The 22559-nt window shown below is 37.1% G+C and overlaps 1 protein-coding gene across 1 annotated transcript; it reads right to left on the reverse strand.

The window, feature by feature from the left end:
• Positions 1-223: 223 nt before the first annotated feature.
• Positions 224-1141, reverse strand: LOC311606870 (olfactory receptor 9G19-like; the record flags this gene model as incomplete). Its single annotated transcript, XM_084798274.1, has 1 exon — positions 224-1141. One exon carries the CDS (start codon positions 1139-1141, stop codon positions 224-226), a length of 918 nt encoding a protein of 305 aa, XP_084654400.1.
• Positions 1142-22559: the final 21418 nt, after the last annotated feature.

Here is a 22559-nt window from a genome sequence, read left to right on the forward strand (position 1 = left end):
TATTTGTAATCTAAGATAATGTGACACCAACATAAGCCTTATATTAAATAATTATTATCGTATGCATTAGCCTACTTTCTCTAATAGGTCTCCTGAAGTGTCATACAGAAATGGTGGAAATACTTTTTACATATGTTATGGGAGAGATCGGCAGCAGCATTACCAAAACTCACGCAAACAAATTTTATGTTCTCTATGCTTCTCATAAGGGAATGATCTTGATTCACTTGAGGAGTTTATTCAGAGCCTCTTTCACATCCTTATTCCTCAGGCTGTAGATCAAGGGATTCAACATGGGGAAAACCACTGTGTAAAAGGTGGAGACAATTTTGTCTGTATCTAAGGAATAGCTGGTGCGGGGCCGAGAATAGGTATAAAGGATGGAGCCATAGTACAAGGTCACAGAGATGAGGTGGGAGGAGCAGGTGGAGAAAGCCTTGAGGCGGCCCTGGGTGGATCGAATTCTCAGGATAGTGGCGATGATGAAGAGATAAGAGGCCAGGATTAGGGCAATGGGTACCATGACATTAGAGGTCAGGAGGAAGTACATCAGAGCCTGGTATCCTTCCTTCCCACCACAAGCCAGCTTCACCAAGGGAAGCAAGTCACAGAAAAAGTCATCAATAATGTTGTCGTTACAGAAGTCAAAGGTAAAAGTTTTCTTGGTTATGATGGAAGAGTTAATAAAGCCACCCATGTAAGAGGCTGCTACAAAAAATGCACATAGTTTTGTGGACATGGCCTGAGAATAAAGCAGTGGCTTTGAGATGGCCACATAGCGGTCGTAAGCCATGGCCGCCAGCAGGTAACACTCACTATAGTCTAATCCAGCAGAGAAGAAGAACTGAGCCACACAGCCAGCAAAGGAGATGCTCTTGTCTTCAGAGATACATATCACTAGGATCTTTGGAGTGTAGACAGTGGACAACCAGAGATCCAGAAACGATAGATTTCCAATGAAGAAATACATGGGTGTGTGGAGCCTGGAGTCATTGCAGATCAACACGATGAGTGTGCTGTTTCCTAACACAGTCAGTGTGTACATAATGAAAAACATCACAAACAGGACCAGCTGCTTGACAGGGTGTGAGGTGAATCCCAAGAGGATGAACTCAGACACTGTGTGGTTGCCCCTCTCCATTGCTGGAAAGGTTCTCACCTTAGAAGACAAAAAATGAGAATTGTTTCTTACAACTGAGCTAAAAAAAAAAAAGATAACAAATGGGTAAATCAGACTATTCCTCCTGGTAATCATGGAAATCTCAGATGCAACACTCTAAGGGTTCATTTAGAAATTTTATTTAGTAGCCAAATAAGATTTCTGGCAAATGCTTTCCATCTGTATGTTCATTATCTTAAAAACTAGAGAAACAGTTTTCCTTCAATTATTATGTCCATATTATTAAATATCAATCTTAATAACCAGACTTATTTTCTGCGTAAAATATACAAAGACATGTGGTGCAACACGGGGGTTGTCAAACTCTTTCTTCCCTACAAATTCAGTGGCCCCACATGGCTAAATATGTAATTAAATTTGGGTCTGATCTGCCTTGGTCTCCATAGTATTTGGCATGGTTTTTGCTTGGTTCTGCTGGACGCTGAACGGTTTGCCTGCTCACCTGGTTCTCATAGTTGCCTGTGTTCCTTTCATATTTATTTTCCTGCATCTCTCGGTATTATTACGCCAGCTTTGAAAAGCCTCATGAGTGAATCCTTGTGCCTGTTCTTCTCCACGGCCCCATATGTCCTTGGTGAGTACATCCTGATGACTTTAAGTGCTCCACACATGTGGATGCCCTTTTTTAATGCTATATTTCTTGACTGTGTTTCTGCCATTGACTTTACGTACTTGGGTTCAAATGCCTACTTATTATCCATAATAGGAGGTCCTCTGAGAATCTGAGTGAAAATGCATTCTGTGCATTATTAAATAACCCCTCTCTTCATCCTGCACTTTTGGCAGAGACATTATTCCTTGCTGTAAAAATTCATTGAGACACATTCTCTACTGAGCTTTAGTTTAATATTATTTCTGATTATTTATAAAAAATGGTCCCAGGACCTAGTTTTCCTCTGCTCCAAAATTTGCCTAATCTACAAAGAGTCACTCTTTTGTTTTGTTTTTAAGCTGCATTGTTGTGGAAGTCCACTTGCTGTCTCCTACCTCTGTCTTCACTGGACTCGAGTCAGTGTGGCATACCAAGTGGTCATGTGTAAATGTCAGTTTAACATGGTGTTCCTTCTTTCTAAATACTGGAGTTTTTCTTCAGCCTATTCTTAGAAATGCTCGCAATTCTGACAGAGGTTCTGTGGTCCTATGCTTATGCTTGACCCTGATTTGTTCACCTCTCTGCTCAGAATCCCGATGCTTCTTTCCACTCTTGCCATTACACTCTTGCCGTCTTTGAATAGGATGTGCTCAGTGCATTCCTAATGGTTCCTGTGTGCTGTTGGAATGCTTGCCTTCCTTGTGTCATTACATATAAAAAATTGATAGTCTCAGGTTTTAATATTCTCTCAAATGACTTTTAAAAATGTATTGTCCGAATAACCCAGTGCAATATACCCCCTTTCAATTTGTTATCATTTAACTGCTAACAGTTATCTGTTATCACACATCCCATTGATTTAACTTTTTTCTTTTATATAAAATGTAATGTATATATCATGTTGAATCTGACGTTTGCTATGATGTTCTGAGTCATTTACTGGAAAACTGTTCATAGAAAGTAAAGCAGTTTTGTCCTAAGCTATAACTATACAAAGATTTTCTGTTGAAAAAAAAATCTGAAAGCTTCTGCATTCTATATGAATCTTAATATCTTCTGATCCTAATTTGCTCTGCTTTTCATGATAGACTTTAAAGTTGTTATTTATTAAAAAAATAATAGTCAATCATTTAGAACAACTTGTTCTGAGTCAAGCGCAGGCTGTATTTCACATATACTTCATTTACTCCACAAAAACTCCTATTCTCTGTCTTTAAATATTAATAGCAATATTTTCACAGACCACCAAATTGATGCTTGCTGAGTAGCTAACAGTAATTCAACATCTTGCTTTTTTTCTGCCCCCCAATCTTTTCTTTTGTATTTTTAAGAGACCTACTACTTAATCAGAAAGCCACTCTTTTTCACCACATTATCAGGGTATCAGTTACTGTTTGGCTCTGGTAGCTCTTAGGCTTGGATAGATTAATCTAGAGACAAGAGTGTTAGTCAAAGAGGTAATAGATGTCACAGGTAAGTGTTCAATAAGAGCTTCAAAAACTGATCAAATTGTCTGCTGGCAGATTTCCACATATTTCCTTTTAAAAATAACCAACAACACCAGAAAGATTCTACTGCCTCCATCTAGGACAGAACACTTACCTGCAACTCTCACAGTCACAACAAACAGATGAAGACAGGGTAGACCCAGGCAACTTATTCCTGTTTGTATTCCCTCGAGTACATGATTTCTCTCCCACCTCAGAGGTTCATAGCTTTCAAAGTGTCTGAAAGGCAATTAAACAAAAGTATATTGATTTGTTTGTTCAGTGCAAAAAAAGAAAATTACAAAAATGATATTTATTATGTATAGGAAATCGCTCTTTAAAAAAATCCACCATTTTCAAAAAACTCTTAGAAATAAATATATATTGAGATTAATATTATACTCAAGCAAATATGTGTGGAAGTAATTACCTTTAGAAAAAATAAGAGAAGAAAGTGCAAGTAAGTTTTGTACCCAGTGCATTTTCAGTTTAAAATTCATGTTTGTTCTGGAAAGGGGTGAGGCTTTTTACTAGGGTAATATTTTATTTACATTGATAATTTAACATATTTAATTAATTTTTGAGCATCTCATTTAGTTTGTGCACTTCTTCAGCTCATTCTGTAGCTAAGGACGGCTATGAACTTCTGGCCTTATTTTCTCTGTCACTCATATATTGAAATTACAAATGTTCACTGCTGTTCACTTTTATGTTATGTTGGGCCTGGAACTCAAAATTTTATGAATATAAAAATAGCATTCTATTAATTGAGCTACATTCCAAGTCCTCAAGGACAATCTATGAAAAATTGATTGTTCTTTAGCCATATTGTTTTAGGGGTAAAGCTTACTTGTCCTGAGTTTCTATGTTGATAGATTTTGCAACAGTCATACTTACTATTATTTGCTGACCACTTCTTGAATTTAAAATAATAAGAAATATGCCTTATTAAGTAATATGACAATTTTTAATAATCTTATTTTTCCTTTATAACAACACAACATACTGAATGAGAGCAATTTATCAAATATATCACATTCATAATAGTTTCTACTAAGCATTTTGTAATGATGGATACTTTGCTATGTACTTTATAAAAATAATCTCAGTGAGTCATAAATCTTCTTGTGATATAAATGTGATTATTCTCATTTTACAGATTAGTCATCTGAATCATAGAAATATACTACAGGCTGCCTGAGCATATAAAGAAATCAAAGAAAGTCCTCATCACTGGACACTTCATTTTACAATACAGACTCATCAGGCAAGTTGTTCAAATTGGTTTAATAGTGGCCTGGTAACTGTTTAAGTACTGCCCACATTCTGATTATATCTGACGCATGAGTGGTTTCATGTCTGGTGTTGTAGCCAGCGAGAACCTACTATAGTGCTTTGCTAATAATCATGCTGTAAAACTCCCTTCTTCATATGTATGTTTATATCTGTATATTTGTGCTACTCTCAACCTTGCTCAGGGAATTTTCTTCCTGAAAAGCATAGAGGCTAATATAGAAACTCATAATTGGTTATAGTGCTGAGACTAAGGAATTGCCAGTGTCCAGACAGAAATGGGTAATCTATATCAACCTTAGCCCCAACAAAACTCACAGAAGAATTGTTCAAAGAATATAAGACAGGGAGGATGAGGGGGAGAGCTGTGAAACATTGTCTTCTGGCCATAGTGTGGCTGATGCACATCAACTCACAGAAACTATGATTGCCTTCACAAGACCTGCAGTTAAGTTTTCAACATGATTGGGGAGATAAAGTTGTTGCTACTGCTTATAATAATAATAATAATAATAAATAACAATAATAAAAATTAAAGTGGATATGAAGTCAGGGAAAGATTTGTGAATACTGGTGGGGGATGGATGGATGGAGGTTGTAGTGGTGGATAAGATCAAAATATATTATATATGTGAACGGAATTTTCATAGGATAAATAAAAATATTAAACATGGTCACAATTATAAAATACTCTTTTTTGTAAACTTATTAATAACAAATGGCATAATTTGGTTTATTTTGGCTAGTAATATCTACTGTATGTTTATATGTGTATGTATGTTTATATCCCTAGAATCATAGAGCTTGGAGGCTTCATGCACACAGAGATGATGAGGAGAGGGTAACACTGTGTGATGACTAGTCTTGGTTGTGAAAGTTAGTACATTTGGAAGTAACTAAAAATGAAGTAGCTGGGTATACCTTTGAAGAATTTTTATTAGCTGCGTCATTTGAGGTCAGAAGATCTACCCTGGATCTGGGACACAAGCATGCAGGGCATGGACGAAGAAAGTTTTTGTTTTCCATCGGCTTGCCCTCACTTTCACTAACAAATTTATTTAACCTCACCCATTATGTCACAGGTATTAGTGTATATTAGGATTCTAATGTCAACTGAAAACTGTTAGGTTTTTAAGACTGTTGGGCTATCCAGTATCAAGAACTGAAAAACTATTAGATCCTTAGCTTTTCTGTAAGGAGACAGCCATTGCTAAACTACTTTTACCAAGTCTTGTAAGCCACTCAGCTAAATCTACTAGTTTTGTTCATTAGAGAAGCATTTCTCATACGTATTGCAGTGCCAGGATTGTTACTAGGCAACTAGAATAGCAAGGATTAATTTATTAAGTTTTGGAGTAGCCTTGGCAATCTGCCAACACCTGCAGTTACCCTGGACTCTCTTGGTATGGAGAACACTGAACACCCATGGTTAGAAATATATGATGGGTTTGCTTCATGAAATAAGAAATTTGGGAATTCTGTGTGTAAAACTCTTGGCAAATCTGTTGAAAAATAAGTAAAATAGTGATGCTGGCTCATTGCTTCTAGTGTGTCTGGATAAACTGACAAAGGAATGCATTTTAGGATAAAATTAATCAACTTCTAGGATACCAGGATATACTGTCAAAAGAAAACAATAAATTCAGTAATATAATTTACTGGCTCCAAATGCATGTAAAGAATCTAAATGTTTCTACGTGTGGCCTGAAAGAGAACCTTCTCTCCAGCCACCACTGAGCTCCAGATTCAGAAAATCAAACGGAAGCCCTCAAGACCGGCAGAATTACAGAAAAACAAAACAAAACAAAAAAAACCACCAAAACAAACAAACAAACAAAAACCCAACCAACCAAACAAACAACCACCCCCCCCCCCCAAAAAAAAACCAAGTATCAGCTTCAGAGGCTGTCAAGATTAAAGCAAGGGCACTGACTGATAAGGAATGAGATGCTGTACTCAGGGTGGAGAAGTGTGGAGACTCCCTACTGAGCTTGTGGACTTGGAACACTCAGATTCGGAAGGACTGACGTTACCTGAAGTAGCCTCTCTACACTTAGCGGAGGCTACATTCCAATCCTCACCTCCTGTAATTAATATATATATATATATATATATATATATATATATATATATATATATATATATATATATATATATATTGGTTTTTATTGCTGCCTCCACCTTTGCCTGAGCCTGCTTGTCCCACCCCTAAGAAAGGAGCAAAACACTTAGTGGGGCTGTGTGGATACTAGAGGCAGCACACTCCTCACTTGGGTGAAGTGCTCCAGCCCACACACTAAGTGACTCTGACAGCTGCTAGCTTTGCATGGGGCCCAGAAGAGAAGAAAGTGTTTTAACAGGTCTAGGAGCCTGTGTAGGCAGCTGTGGCAAATGAGATGATGTTTGTAGTCTTTGTCAGGCCCCTCTAGGCAAATTGGAGAGGAAAACTGTGGGATTTTTGCAGCAAGACTTCACCAGAATCTACAAACTACTATTCTCCCTTTGAGAGACAGCTCTGGCCATATAGTTGGACCTTAACGGAAACTGAAATTTTGACAATGTGCTACCAAGTTACCATGTAACCTAAGCTGTCAACATGACCTGAGTACTAGCTGACCCACAGAGTCATAAAGTAGGATGTAAACAGCAGCAATCCATAATTATTAGTGTGTGTGTATGTGTGTGTGTGTGTGTATGAGTGTGTATGAGTTGGTTCTGATCAAACAAGTCACATGAAGAAGTCACCCAAATGCCTATGGTTTGTATTCTTGTTAAAATGCCTTCTTACCTCAATTATGAACATGTAGCTTCCTCAGATGCGACTGTTGGTTGATTGAGGAAGAGAAGACTAAAGCTTTATTTACTGATGATTCTGCATGTTGCGCTGGTACTACTTAGAATTGGATAGCTACTGTTCTACAACCTATTTTTGAGACAACCCTGAGACACACCAGTAAAAGGAGATCTTCACACTAGTCAGAACTTCTGGCAGTGCACATGGCTGTACATTTTTCTTGGAAGGAGAAATTGCCAGATGTGAAATTGTTTACTGACTCATTGACTGTAGCCAAAAGGTTGGCTGTATGGTTGGGAACTTTGGAGAAGAATGATTAGAAATTTGGTGAGAAAACTGGGTGTGATTTCACATGCCTTAAATCCCAGCACTTGGGAGGCAGAGGCAGAAGGATCTCTGTGAGTTCAAAGCCCGCTTGGTCTACAAAGAGAGTTTCAGGACATCCAGGGCTATTACATAGAGAAACCCTGACTTGGAAAACCACAAATAAATAAATAAAAAAGAAAGAAAGAAAGAAAGAAAGACTTTGGCAAGAAGATGTTTCAAGAATAAATATGTGGATAGATCAGTTTGGATGGGAAAAGGATGTGTCCATGTAAACACTTGTCAAGAGGTGATTTCAGCAGAGGAAAAATTCAGTAATCAAGTAAACAGGATCACCCATTCTGTGGACTGTCAACCTCTTTCTTTAGGCATCCCTGTCATTGACCAATGGTCCTATAAAAATGGCTACAATGGCATAGAGGGAGGTCTGGTGTGGTCACATCAACATGAATTTTAACATCCCAGTATTGATTTGGCTACAGTTGCTTCTGGGGTGAAGGTCTGCCAATAGTAGAGACCAACTCTGCATCTCAAATTTGCTACCATTCCCCCAGTGTGACCAGCCAGGAACCTGGTGGCAGGCTGACTACATTGGAACACTTTCTTCATAGAAAAGCCAACGCTTTACCCTTACTAGAATAGATACAGGTTATGTTCTTGCCTTTTCTGAACTTAATGATTCTTCTAAACCTTACCAGATTCCTTGCCCACCATCCTGTTATTGCACACAGCAGTGCTTCCAACCAAGAAATTCACTTCATAGTCAGCAAAGTGCAACAGTGGGCCTATGTTCACAGGACACGCTGATCTTACCATGTCCCTCACCATTCTGGCAGATTTCGTTTAATAGAAAGAAAGAATAACCTCTTTAATACAATGCTATAGCATCAACGGGGTGATGGAAGTCTGGAGAGGCAGAGTCGGGTTCACTGCAAGTCAGTATATGAAATGATACATCTTATCATAACCCAGATCTATGGGTCCAGAAATAAAGGGGATGAGAAGGGAATAGTGGGAAAATTTGCTTCCTGTTCCAGTTGCAGTAACCTTAATTTCTTCCAGCCCAGCCTTTCAGCAGGTGGAGGCTGCTGTGTAGGCAGCTGTGACAGACGAGATGCTGCTTGTGGCCTTTGCGAGGCCCCTAGGGAGGGGATAAGGCTGTGGCAATTGAGATGTGAATGAAACAAATTTTTAAAAAAGCACTAAGGAAAAATTTATAAAACAAACAAACAAACAAACAAAGCACACAAGTAACATGAAGTCCAAACAGAGACTCACAAGTAGACAATGTGCAGAGAGTGCAGAGGGTGAGAGACCTTGGAGCACTCATATGTGAGTGCACTGTACTTACCAAACCCCTCCCCTTGGTATCTATGAAAATGAGGAGGCATAATCTTGTAACTGCTAGAGATGGTAGATAGCGCCAAGGAAATACTGTCTTCAAGATACAACAGGACTAAAGTGCATTGAACTAACAGAAACTGTAACATCATGCATAAGACCTGCACAAATTATAGCCAGACAAGACCCTGGAATGGAGAAGGGTAAGTAAATGGATACAAAGTCCCACCAGTAGCCAAGAAGCTATTTGCAGTTGATAGTGACTGTGGGAGGGAAAACACCCTTTTCTCCAGTGGTGAACCCCATGGAGAGTCCATAGAGAAATCTATGGCAAGCTCCATGTCTTCTTCTGTTGGTCAATACAATAGGGGTTAAAAGTTTTTGTGTACTTATTTTGTATGATTGGGTTTTTTGTAAGTTTTTTTGTTTTTTGGGGGGAAAGAGAGAGAGAGAGAGAGAGAGAGAGAGAGAGAGAGAGAGAGAGAGAGAGAGAGAGAGAATAAAGGAACATGAAATTGTGTGTGCATTTCTAAAGTGGTTGTACAAGTTTGCACTCCCACTAGAAATGAAGGAGTATTCCCCTTTTTCCACATCCTCACCAGCATGTTCTGTCACTGGAGTTTTTTCTTTTTATTATGTTTCTTTTTAACACATACATTTACATTATTACACATGAATAAAATAAACTACATACAGCAGGAAGAACAATGAGATAATCAGGAATTATATGAATGTTTCACTCATAGTGATTTGGCTATTTGTATTTGACAAACCTAAAGTAAACATCTTTCCTATCTTGTTGGGTCTAAATTTCTGAGTGAAGATCAGTATCTATCATATCTCATCTCTATTAACTTAAAACATTTATCTTGATCTAAAAACATCTTAACCCCTAGCAAACTAAGCTTAATTGTAAGACTAAACTCTCTGGTCTTCAACCTCATCAGAGACTTGAGAAGGAATAAAACTTAAATACCTGTGTGAACCTCAAGTGAAGGTTAGCAGCCTCTAAAATGAAAAAATGACTGATACAGTTTATTGCCTAACATTCTCTATAACATTGGAGCATCCTCTTCAGCCTTCTAGCCCAATGTATCTGACAGACATATTTGTGAGGTAGGAACTGTTGAGGACCTGTTTACCCTGTCTTGGCAGAGTTTGGCCTTTGACTCGGCCTGCATCCAAGTTTGCCCTTTTTTAGGGAGAATTCTGTCTGTTGTAGAAATGAGAACATTTTGTCCAGCAGCTTGTTTGCCACATTTGAAGCCATCTCTACTAGGAGGTTCTTTGATGCTCATGATCCTCTTTGAGGTAGGCTGGGTTTTGCCAAGAGTTAACCTGTCTCATTGTCAATGAATCTTTAAAATAATAAAAACATTTTTAGATGTCACATTTTGCATGTCTCTGTGGTTTTTGAAGACCTTATCTAACTATCCTATCTTATCTTTCTATAGGATCATATCTATCTGCTGCACCTAAGATATATATTCTTGTGATAAAATTAGCCTAATATTTGACATGACCATTATTTGCATCAATATACAAAATTCTATACCAATGAATTAAAAATAACCTTATTTGTGAGTAACAATTAAGGCCTTGTGTTGTGGAGTAGATTCAATAATCTACCATTAGTTCTATCCTCCCTCTATATTTCTTTGTCCCCCTTTCTTTCTTTTCAGCTCCTATCTCCTTACCTACAAAAGAAAGATAAAGGAAAAGAGAGACATCCCTGAGTCCAAACTAGTTTCTATTTGTCTAAGACCAATAATAAAATATAACAAACTCCTGATGAAAATAAGCATCCATAGATCCAGAGAACAAACAGAATCCTACCAAAGCCCCCTTAGAGGAATTGGGACATCGTTTTCTTAAGGTTCCTTCAGGCTGATTTAGGGCAAATGACACCTTTGAAGGCCTTCTCCCCCAAATTGGGGAAAACAGTTAAGCAAGCCAGGGATAGCATTTGTGGTCCATTTTCTAAGTGTTGCAGCATTCCAGGTTTAATAGCAGTCCTGTGTGGGACAGTCTACAATGCTGGGCCAATTGGGATCAGAAGCTTCCTACAAGGATCCAGACTTCTGCTCAGATGTAATAGACAGACAGCACAGCCTCCTTGTGGATCCCACAACATGGGGTGAAGGAGAGATAAACCTGATTTTTAGGATCCCAAGCGTGGGATCGAACAGTCTCGTGAGAGAACAAGTGAGGTTAATTCATTAGAAGAGCAACCACCTCATGCAGGAGTTTAATTGCTGCCAGCTGAAAAGATCCCATGAACAGACTCTGGGAGGAGATATATAAATGAGCCAGAACTGGAGGCGGGAGGTTTTTGGAGACTTGGGATAGTTTTGGCTGTTCATCAAGATGCACCTAGAGAGAACTGCTTGAGGGAAGGCTTCAGGGCTCTGGCTCCTGCTGAGGTTCTGGGTTCTGGTTACCCCAGGTTCCAGCAGAAGAAATCCTGTGGTTCATGCCTGGAGAATCGTTCCTCGGAACTGATATCCTTACAGTTTTGTTATTGTGTCCATTAATCCTCATTTCCTATTGTTTTGGTTAGTCAGGTTATAAGTGACGTGGGCTTGGTCATTAAGTTGTTAATAAAATATATTGGTTAAGAAAATTGAGCCTACAATGGGGAGTAAAGACTACTTCTGAAATTAACTTGGGCCTCCTAATGTTGTTACCTTCCCCCCTGGCAGGGTGGCCTTCCCAGGTCACAGAGGAAGAGGTTACTTGTAGTACAGAGGATATTGGATAAACTGAGGTCAGACATTAGAGGAGGGGGTCCCCTTTTGTCACAGGCCTATGGACGGGGAATAGTTTGAAAGAGGGAAGGAGAGAGAGAGTAGAGGGAAATGGGAAGATACAAGTGAGGGAATAACAATCGGGATGTAATTTGAATAAAGTATTTTAAAAAGATATTGTGTGTGTAGGGAGGTGGGAGTGATCTGGAAGTTTTGGGAGGGGAAAGATATGTCCAAAACACTTTTCTCTAAGCAGAGATTTAAATAAATAAAGCAGGGTTTAAAACATAATAAACCTGATGTGGCAATAGCTTAGTAGCAAAGTTCCTGCCTTGCAAGGCTAAGGGGATGAAATCAATCCTCAAAACACATGTGAACAAGTTGGAGTGGTGGAATATTGCTGCAGTTTCAGTTGGAGATATATAAATTGTTGGATCCTTGAGGTTTGATCAGCAGCTAGCCTAAAAAAAATAAAGAAAACCATAATAGAATGTACTATCTGAAGAATGTCAGCTAAAGCTCTCCTCTACAAACTCAGATTTATAAGAAATTGAAAATCCTTCTGCTTTTATCTCATAATTATCAATATTGATAGTTATGTGTCATCCGGTCCAACTTTTGAAAATTGTTAATTAAAGCAATGATAAGTTGGTCATATATATTTCAGAGTAACCAGTGCTACCATGTAAAAATACACATATCAGATGAACAAATGGAAATAAGCTAAGTACATCTCCCCCCCAAATGTATACAATAAAGGCCAGAAAGGTGGTTCAGGCATTGGGAATGTGTCTTTAATTAATTAGTTAATTAATAAGTATTCAAAATAAAATATGTTTTTATTGAATTAGGTTTTAATGAATAAGTACTTTGTTTTTTGCTTAATAGATATTAGATACCATATCTATTATCTTATATATCATTGTGATATATAAGGTAGTTAGACTGGAAACAGTGGACGTTTGAGCTAATATCTTAGATTTATATAGTGTAACTTTATTTTAATCATCTGCTGGAATACCTTTGATTGCCTCATTTTTAGAACAAGAATAATTGTAACTGCCAATTAAGACTTATGTAGAAATTATAGGATGTAACATTGCAAACTCATTTATTAAGGAATACAATGCATGGAAATCAATAAACAAGTTAATAGCCTAATAATAGAACAAACATTTGTACCATAGAACATAATGTTGATTTTATAACTCTATAATATTCAGGTTTGGAAAGACAAGATTTCCTCTTCTTCAAGGAATCCAGGTGACTTAGGTGCAAATGGAGTCTAACAACCATTGAGGAACTGTGATTAGTTGGTCATATTTATTTGAAGGATGCCAGTGTTACTATATAAAGCTACAAGTATCAAAAGAACAAATGGAAATTAAGTATATAAAAACATCTCCACTTGAAATGTATACAATATGGGGCAAAAAATGGTGGTTCAGGTATTGAGAATGTTTCCTTAATTAATTAATTCACTTTACATCCTTGTCATAGGCCCATCCTTCTTCACCATTAAGTCCCACCCTCCCTCCCTCTCCTTCCTCTGCCTTTCCCTATTCCTCAGAAAAGGGTATCCCCTCCTCCAGTTCACCTCAGCACATCAAGTTGTACCAGGACTGAGCATGTCCTCTTCTCCTGTGGCCTGGCAAGGCAGTCCTGTCAGGGGGAAGTGATTAAAAAAAAAAGAGTCCATGTCAGATAGCCCTAGCTCCCCTTATGAGAGGACCCACCTGAAGCATGAGCTGCCCATTTGCTACATCTTTGTAGAAGGCTTAGGTTCAGTCTATGAACAGCCCTTGGTTGATGCTTCAGTCTCAGCAATCTCCTCTTGTCCCCGGCTGTGTTGATCTTGCAGAGTTCCTGTAACCTCTAAGTGCTTTTCTCTTTTACTCCACTTTTACAAGACTCCCTAACCATGACTCAATGTTTGGCTGTGAGTCTCAGCATCTGTTTTGAAGAGCTGATTGGTGGAGTTTCTCAGAGGATAACTTTGCTAGGTTCCTTTCTGCAAGTGTCAGGGGTTGGCTCTCTCCCATGGGGTAGGTCTTGGGTTGGGCATTCCCTCTATCTCTTCTCTGTCTGCTCTATCTTTATCCCTTCACATCTTGTTGGCAGGGTACATTTTGGGTCCAAGTTTTTGCAGGTCAGTTGGTGTTCCTCTTTCTGTATTGGGCCACTGGCCTAATTAGAGGTTGTCTTCTTTAGTCTCTATGGCTCCTGTGAACTAGGAGTCTCTGCTAGAGTCCCTGCCCCCCATATCCTTCTAGGAACCTACCCTGACTTAGGTCTCCAGCTTGTTATAGAGAGGCCCCCACACAGTCTTTCTTCTTTCTATAAGCCCTTTGTCCTCCTGTCCCCACTCTCCCCATTTATTTTTTTAAAATAATTTTACATAGAAATTTAAATTATTACATGTATACAAATTAAACTATATACAGAAAAGAGAATCATAAAACAATCAGAAACTATGATGAGTATCAAAGAACCTCCTTATGGAGATGGCTTCAAATGTTGCAAACAAGCCACTGGGCAAAATGTCCTCATTTTGATTACAGAGAGAATTCTGCCTAAAAATGGGCAAGCTTGGATGCAGGCAGAGTCAAGGGCCAAACTGTGCCATGTAGGGTAAGCAAGTCCTCAATAGTTCCTACATCACAAATATGTCTGTCAGATATACTGGGCTAGAAGGTTGAAGATGATGCTCCAATGCTACAGAGAGTTTTGTTTGACTGTTCAGGTAGCAACTGTTTCTGTCATCTTCTCACCTGGGAAGCTACTAACCTGTACTTCCTGTCTACTCAGGTAATTAATTTTATTCCTTCTCAATCTCTGATGGAGTTGAAGACCAGATAGGTTAGTTTTACAATGAAGCTTAGCTGTTTAGGTGTTCAGATGTTTTTAGGTCTAGATAGACGTTTTAAGTTGATTGAGATGAGATATGATAGATATTAATTTACATTCCAAATTTGAGACTCACAGAGATAGGAAAGTTTTTTTTCAAAGTTGCCAAATATCAATTGCCAAAACAGTATGAATATAACATTAATATTTTTAAAATATATTTTAATAATTTATTCATATTACATCTAAATTGTTATCCCATCCCTTGTATCCTTCCATTCCTCCCTCCCTCCCGCTTTCCCCCTACTCCCCTCCCCTATGATTGTGACTGAGGGGGACCTCCTCCCCCTGTATATGCTCATAGGGTATCAAGTCTCTTCTTGGTAGCCTGCTATCCTTCCTCTGAGGGCCACCAGGCCTCCCCATCCAGGGGACGTGGTCAAATATGGGGCACCTGAGTTCATGTGAAAGTCAGACCCCACTCTTCACTCAACTGTGAAGAATGTCCCATCCACTGGCAAACCTACAAGAAGAACATTATGATGGGTGGATCTGGGCCTAGGGGTCCTGTCGGGTTCCAGCCCGCTGGAAAAATTGAATCAGGGTTCACCTGAAAGAGGGAGTGGGGATTGAAAGTAGGATACAGAGACATGAGAAATAATGAATCAAGTCAGGAAATTTCTGATCAAGATTCACTTTATTGCTGACTAGCAGGAACATATATAGATCAAGGTCAATAGGATTTATTTTAATCTCATTCACCCTAGCCCCTGGGCAAGAATGCAATAGCCTAAATCGCCCTCTGTAGAACTTCCTAGTTCTCTGAGTAGTTCCTTGTAAGAACTTCCTAGATCCTCTGGGTGGTTCCAAGTTGAGACTTCTCTACTTCTTTCAAAGGTAAATAGTCCAAGGATAGCCTAGAACACAAGACCTCATGGTGAGGTAAAGGTCAGCAACTCGAAGGTCACAGCATACAGCCTAAGCATAGGATTTCTGACATGGCAGAATTTGGCATGGGTTCCCACAGGGTCCTGCTAAACTATGGCACTAGCCAAGGACAACACATGCAGTAAAATTAATATTATCCCCCATTTCTTATATATAAGAACAGATATAAAATTACTTGGAATACATATATGTAAATTAAATACATATCTCAGATTCAAAAAAGTAATAATAGTTAAGAAGTCACAAATTTTTCAAAAAGCAAACTGATATTAGGAAAAAGTTAAAAGAGTAAAAATAAAATAAAAGTCACAAGTACATTTCATCTTTACTAAATCATCATTTTTAAATGGAAGAAGCGGGGGAAAGGAGGTGATTATCAAAGGAGTTTCCTTTAGAAAATCAATCAATCAATCAATAGATAGATAGATAGATAAATTTTATGATATATTGCATTTTAGGATATTCACAATTGATAGTAATGAACTATATAATTAAAATTGATAAAATAATCAAGCTCTGATATTCTTTCCACAAGAGTAAATTCTTAGTGGATGTGTACGTAAAAATACATGTTTGGAAGAATGGATAAAGAAACTGTGGTACATTTACCCTATGGAGTACTATTCAGCTTTTAAAAACAGGGAAATCTTGAAAATTTCAGGTAAGTGGATGGAACTGGAAAAGATCATCCTGAGTGAGGTAACCCAGACCCAGAAAGACACGCATGGTATATACTGACTCATAAGCAAATGTTAGCCACATAATAAAGGATACCTACACAGAGACTGAAACATCAACAAAGAACCATGTATGATGTGGACCTAGACCATCTGCTCAGATGTAGTAGCACAGTCTCCTTGTGGATCCCACATGTGGAGAGTAAGGACTACTTTGGACATGAACTCTGGCCACCAAACTTAGATCACTTTCCCCTGGCAAGATGGCTTTGCCAGCCTACAGAGGAAGAGGTTATAGGTAGTCCAGAGGAGCCTTGAGAGGCGGAGGTCAGATGTTAGGGGAAGAGGACTCCCTCCACATTCTGAGTACTAAGGAATGGAGGAAGAGGTGGTGAGAGAGGGAGAGGGATTGGGGGGATTGACGGAAGGGGATACAATTGGGATGTGAAGAATTCAGACTGCAGAACAAGGAGGTAACCTTTATTGCTAAACATGCTATATGGCAATAGCTCGGAGACTGGCTGAGACATGAATGTCTAGGCATAGACAATGCTTCTTGTTGGCTACAGAACCCCTATGAATTCCTGTTAGATGCCATTCTTCATATGGCATGAATGAAGATTTACAGATGTCTTTTTTTCCTGCTCATGCAAAGAGCAGAAAACCAGCTTTAATTTTTCTGTCCGTCACGCACAACTTATACGCTTATAATTTAAGGACAGTATAATGCTTATGAGAAATTATATGTTTTCAGAACAAAAGAACAAGACATTGACATAGCATCAGACCTGACAGGATGAATTTGTCTCAGCATACTGGACACAGGCATCCTACATCCTTCATGTTCCAGCTCCAAGTGCGTTAATTGCTGTTCCGCATCAGAACAAGACAGCTCCCAGGACACCTTTGAAGAAAGCGTCCAATCCCAATTGGTCCAGCATTTCAGACTGCCCTACACAGGACTGTAATTAAGCCTGGAATTTCTCAACATTTAGAAACTGGACCACAAATGTGATTCCTAGCTTGTTTAACTACTTCCCCAGTTTTTTAATTGGGCCCCTACTACGTATTATTCATCCCAAATCAGTTAGAAGAAACCTTAAGAGAACGACGCCCTATTTCCTTTAAGGGGGTAAGATAGGTTTTTGGTTGCTTTCTTAGGCAACCAAGGTTTGTTATCAATGGGAATTGGTTACAAGTTATTATTATTCTTATTCAGAAAGAAAACAAGGTTAGACTTAGCAATGTCTCTCTTTTCCCTTATTTTACATTCTTCGGTTTGGAGATAGGAATTGAAAAGAAAGAAGTGAGGAATACAGAAGTATATAGGGAAGATAGAACAGAAAGTAGATTAGTGAATTTACTCCTCAATGTCTCAATTGCCACTCACAAGGTTATTTTTAATTCACTGGCATAGAATTCTGTATTTAGATGAAGAATAACATGCAAAATGAATTTAGAATTTCTGTGCTTAATTGTAGATACAGTGGTATAGAATTCAAATGTAAGTTTAGTCTTCACACACAATATATATTAGAGTATATATATATACTCTAATAGGGAGTATTGTACCCATATAACTCAATTATAATACAAGGTTTACTTCAAATAGTTTGAAAGTGCAATTGCAGGATGTTTATGATAAATAAGTTATACAAGTTAATTGTTAGCTGATCAAATCATGGTCATGTCAATCACTAGTCTACTTTTATCACAAGAATATACATCTTATATGGGGCAGATAGATATCATTCTATAGAAAGACAAGATAGAGTATTTAGATAAGGTCTAGAAAAACCTCAGAGACATGCAGAATACGGCATTTAAAAATGTCTTTAATTGTTTAAAGATTCAGTGACAATAAGACAGGTTAACTCCTGGCAACACCCAGCCTACCCCAAAGAGGATCATGAGCATCAAAGAACCTCCTTATGGAAATGGATTCATATGTGGGAAACAAGCCTCTGGGCAAAATGTCCTCATTTCTACCACAGACAGAATTCTCCCTAAAATAGGGCAAGCATGGATGCAGGCAGAGTTGACTGCCAAACTTTGCCAAGACAGAGTAAGCAAGTCCTAAATAGTTCCTGTCTCACAAATATATCTGTCACATATATTGGTCCAAAAGGCTTAAGAAGATACTCCAACATTATAGAGAGTTTGGGGTGACTGTTCAGGTAGCAAACTGTCTCTGTCATCTTCTTGTTTGGAATGCTACTAACCTGCACTCCTGGCATACACAAGTAATCAAGTTTATTCCTTCTCAAGTCTCTAATGGAGTTCAAGACCAGGTAGCTTAGTTGTTTAGGGGTAAAGATGTTTTTAGGTCTAGATAGATGTTTTAAGTTGATAATGATGAGATATGATACATATTGATTTGCATTCAGAATTCTAGATATATCAAGACAGGAAAGATGTTTTATTCAAGGCTGTCAAATACAAATAACCAAAACACTAAGTATGTAACATTTATATAATTTCTGAGTGTGTTATCATTATTCTTGATACAGGTAGTATTGTATATATTTGAATAATATAAGTGTATATGTAAAAAAAGAATACATGATTGAATGAATATATGTTGCATCATAGTTTATAAACACAGTTCTTATGGTAGAATATGAATATATAGCAAAAAGAAACTGGCTTTCTAGAAAGCAAAATGTTCTTTAAGGCTTCACAGCTCATAGGTTTGAGTGATAGCCCTAGTGTTCCCTTATAAATATTTCGGCTGCTGTGTGATAAGAAATGAATTTAGAATTTCTGTGCTTAGCAATTAACATAGATTTTATTTATACTCTGTTAATAAATTAAATGCATATTAGGATAATAGACATCTTAAGTTTTATCTTCACTTTGGTGTATCCTCTGAGGATTGTTTTTAAGCATTGCTGTTCCTTCAATGTGTGGACTTAGTTAAGTTTTAAAATTGGTCTGAACAATGGGTTTTATTTTGACATTTTCATGTGTATATATGATGCACAATCACTTGTTTCCTGATGTACTGTTGAACAGTATAGAAAGGGACATCTTTCATGATTTCAAAATTCCTTATCTCTTGGAGAATTTATTTGCCAGATTCAGATTAGTTCATGGCTGTATAGAGTGTCCTTGACATTGACATAGCATTTAAGTTTAAATAGTTTTTTGTTGTTCCAGAACAATTTTTATTGAAGGTATTAATGGTCATATTTTGATACTAGGAAAATTTGTGCAAGTTATATTCACATTCATATCTAAGAGAAGAATAATAACAAAACACCTATTCCAAGATTTACTCAGTACAAATAATTAAATTATAATTGTTGGGCTGGGACATTTTCCCTTAAGAATTTAAAGTTCATCCAGCTGTCTAACATGATAAAGAACTCAGATGATTAAGAAATTTCAATGTGTAAAGACTATTCTCTTCTTTCATTATATAAGAAAGCTGAGCTGTATTCTAGTAGTGTTATAGTGACCAATTCACTTCTGTGGAACTGTACTTATGTCATCATCAATTTGATCTGCTTTATCTCTTGAAGGCTTTTGTCTGCATTTATGGGACAGGTACAAGGCAGATTATTTCCAAGCATTTCCTATGGTTTGGGGCACATCTCATCTGTGTTTTTATTGTAGTATATGTTGATGTATATAAAATTATCATTATCATCATTATTATTAAACAATATCAATAAAGTAGCATGATTTCTAAGAAATAAATGTAAATTTTGACTCCAGTAAATTCTCCCAGGAAGTTACAATGCTTCTCTGATCTTCAATATTATTGAATCTAAAGTGAGTTCTCATGAAGATAAAATTAAGTATTTACAAATATCTCAGAAAATAATGTCCATGCAATAAAGATCATAGTAGGCAGCAATAATGTCAAAATTTCTTTCTTTTCAGTAAAGTAAATGTACTGCAAGGGGAAAGTTATAAATTTCTTTTTGTTGACCACGAAGAATTGCTTAAATGCTTGTGACATTTCATTCTTATTGATTTAAGCTCTTCCTTCTTAAGAGCAATTGAAGTCCACATTGTTTCCCTTCCACACAATTTCAAGATTGTACATGATGTTACTTCTTGGAATCTGGTAATCTAATATCCATATGACAACTTTTAAGCACAACTAATAGTCTCCTCATTTGTTCATGTGGTAATTATTCTTCCAGCATTATTGCATAAATCAGTGATAAGTTTATTAGAAAGTTATATTTTAGGTCATTTGATTGAATTCCTTATATTTATACATAATTGGGTAATTTTTTTAACAAAACACTTTGCTCACTTCCTTTATTAAATTCTTTACTTTTCCTGTTTTTACTAGCAATAATTGAATAAATTTTAATGAGGTAATTTCTATTATTTTTTAGGCCTTAGAACAATTCTTTTATTTCTAAATATAAGGTTTATATATTATATAAAATTTATTTCTTTTAAAATATATTTTATTAATTTATTCTTATTACATGTCAATTGTTATCCCATAATATTTTATTTCTGAAGAACTGATGACCTCTGGAATGAAAGCATATATTTTGGCAGCAGGTCTTATATAAGCTAAAGTAGGCTTTAAATGCCTTTACAGCAATATCTTAAATATTAGTAATATAATTATATCTAATTCAGATTTTAATAATCCGGGTGTGATAGTACATTCCTATAAACACAGACACTTGAGAGCTAGAGAGAGGTGGATCACAGGCTTAGCACCAACCTCAGATACACATGATGCTCAAGGATAGTCACATGAGATACTGTCTTTAAACAAACAATCACAAAAAGACTTGGAGCACTTACAAAATTCTGTTTGCTGTGATTTATGAAATCCTATGATAAATGCTAGGCTAAGCTTCTAGATGTATTCTGCAGTAACACCTATATTATTTCATAAATTAATACTAACATAGAGGTCACTTGTCATGTGACAAGAATAATCACACTTGCTTAACTATGCACTATAAAGTGTTAGGTTCATCATTCATATTCCTCTCTTTCTTTGCCAGAATTTATTTCTTTAGTTCTTACAATATATTATTTTCCAAACTTATCCCTGGGAAGAAGTAGTTACTCAAAACCAACACTATCCCTGTTTTCTACCAAATCTACAAATCCAATGTAAATGCTAAACAATTTGATTACATCAGGAGATATATTCAGTTCATGTGGTCTATATATGAATAGAAGATTAAGTTATTGAAGTTATGACACTGCACCAGACTTTCCTAGCATATTGTAAAAATATTCAGACATTTTGTTAAAAGATGAATAGAGGAAAAAGTGAGGATCTTTTGTAGTTTAGAAGCATTTAATAGTGCTTATTAATGGACTGGAGGGACATAAGTAAACATGAAAGGACTCTCAGAAAACCAAAGCTAAACACTGCTGGGCACCCATGCATGCACACACACACACACACACACACACACACACACACACACACACACAGAGAGAGAGAGAGAGAGAGAGAGAGAGAGAGAGAGAGAGAGAGAGAGAGAGAGAGAGAGAGATTGAGAGTAGATCTGGCATGCTTTAACAGCAAAGACTTGTTTATTGCAAGAAGGAAGTCATGCATACGTTAGGAAAGACAGAGCACCAGGAAAGACATAATGTGTCTGAAGATGTAATTAGCAATGGTAGACATTACCCTATGAAGCAAATGAAGGCTATATAGTTAACTAAATATAAACATTGACAGTGATGCCTACATGAGATCTACAAGGAATTACATAGGAATCTCCTGAAACCTCATACTTATTTTTGTGAATTACTTCATACGTTGGCTTTTATGTTGATTTCTAAAACTACCTCTCCACTTTCCTTTGTGAGTAAGACACAGCTGTGTTCAGATAGGAACAGAGTTGGCTTATATCTTGAATATCTCCACAATTGCAGAGTTTATAGATAATTTTAGCAGTTGCAGACATTGGGTGACTATAGATGCTCTTTGCAGCAATTGTGTACACCCAAAGGAATTAAGAGATCATCCTGTTAGTTGAAAAATTGAAATATAGAGTGTATAGAAGGCTATCCAAAATATCAATGTCCTTTATAGCTACTCAGTTAATTCACATATTAACAGATCTGAAACTATAAATTTTTATACAATTTTAATAGTTCACAGTGATATTGATGTTGCTATGCCTATGCATAGATGTGTATTGTAGGAGCTTCCCACAAATATTTTGTAATTACTCAAATGATTTCAGATTATTAATAAGTAGTAAAATCAAATAAATTCCAATCATACAAAAATGCTTCCTGTATCAAAGGCGATTCTTCCTTCATGATTTTAGGATTGTTAATAATTCTTTTTCTTATATAAAATAGCTCTCTACTATGGATAA

Source organism: Acomys minous (assembly GCF_964271855.1).
Source record: "Acomys minous genome assembly, chromosome: 10".
NCBI lineage: Eukaryota > Metazoa > Chordata > Mammalia > Rodentia > Muridae > Acomys > Acomys minous.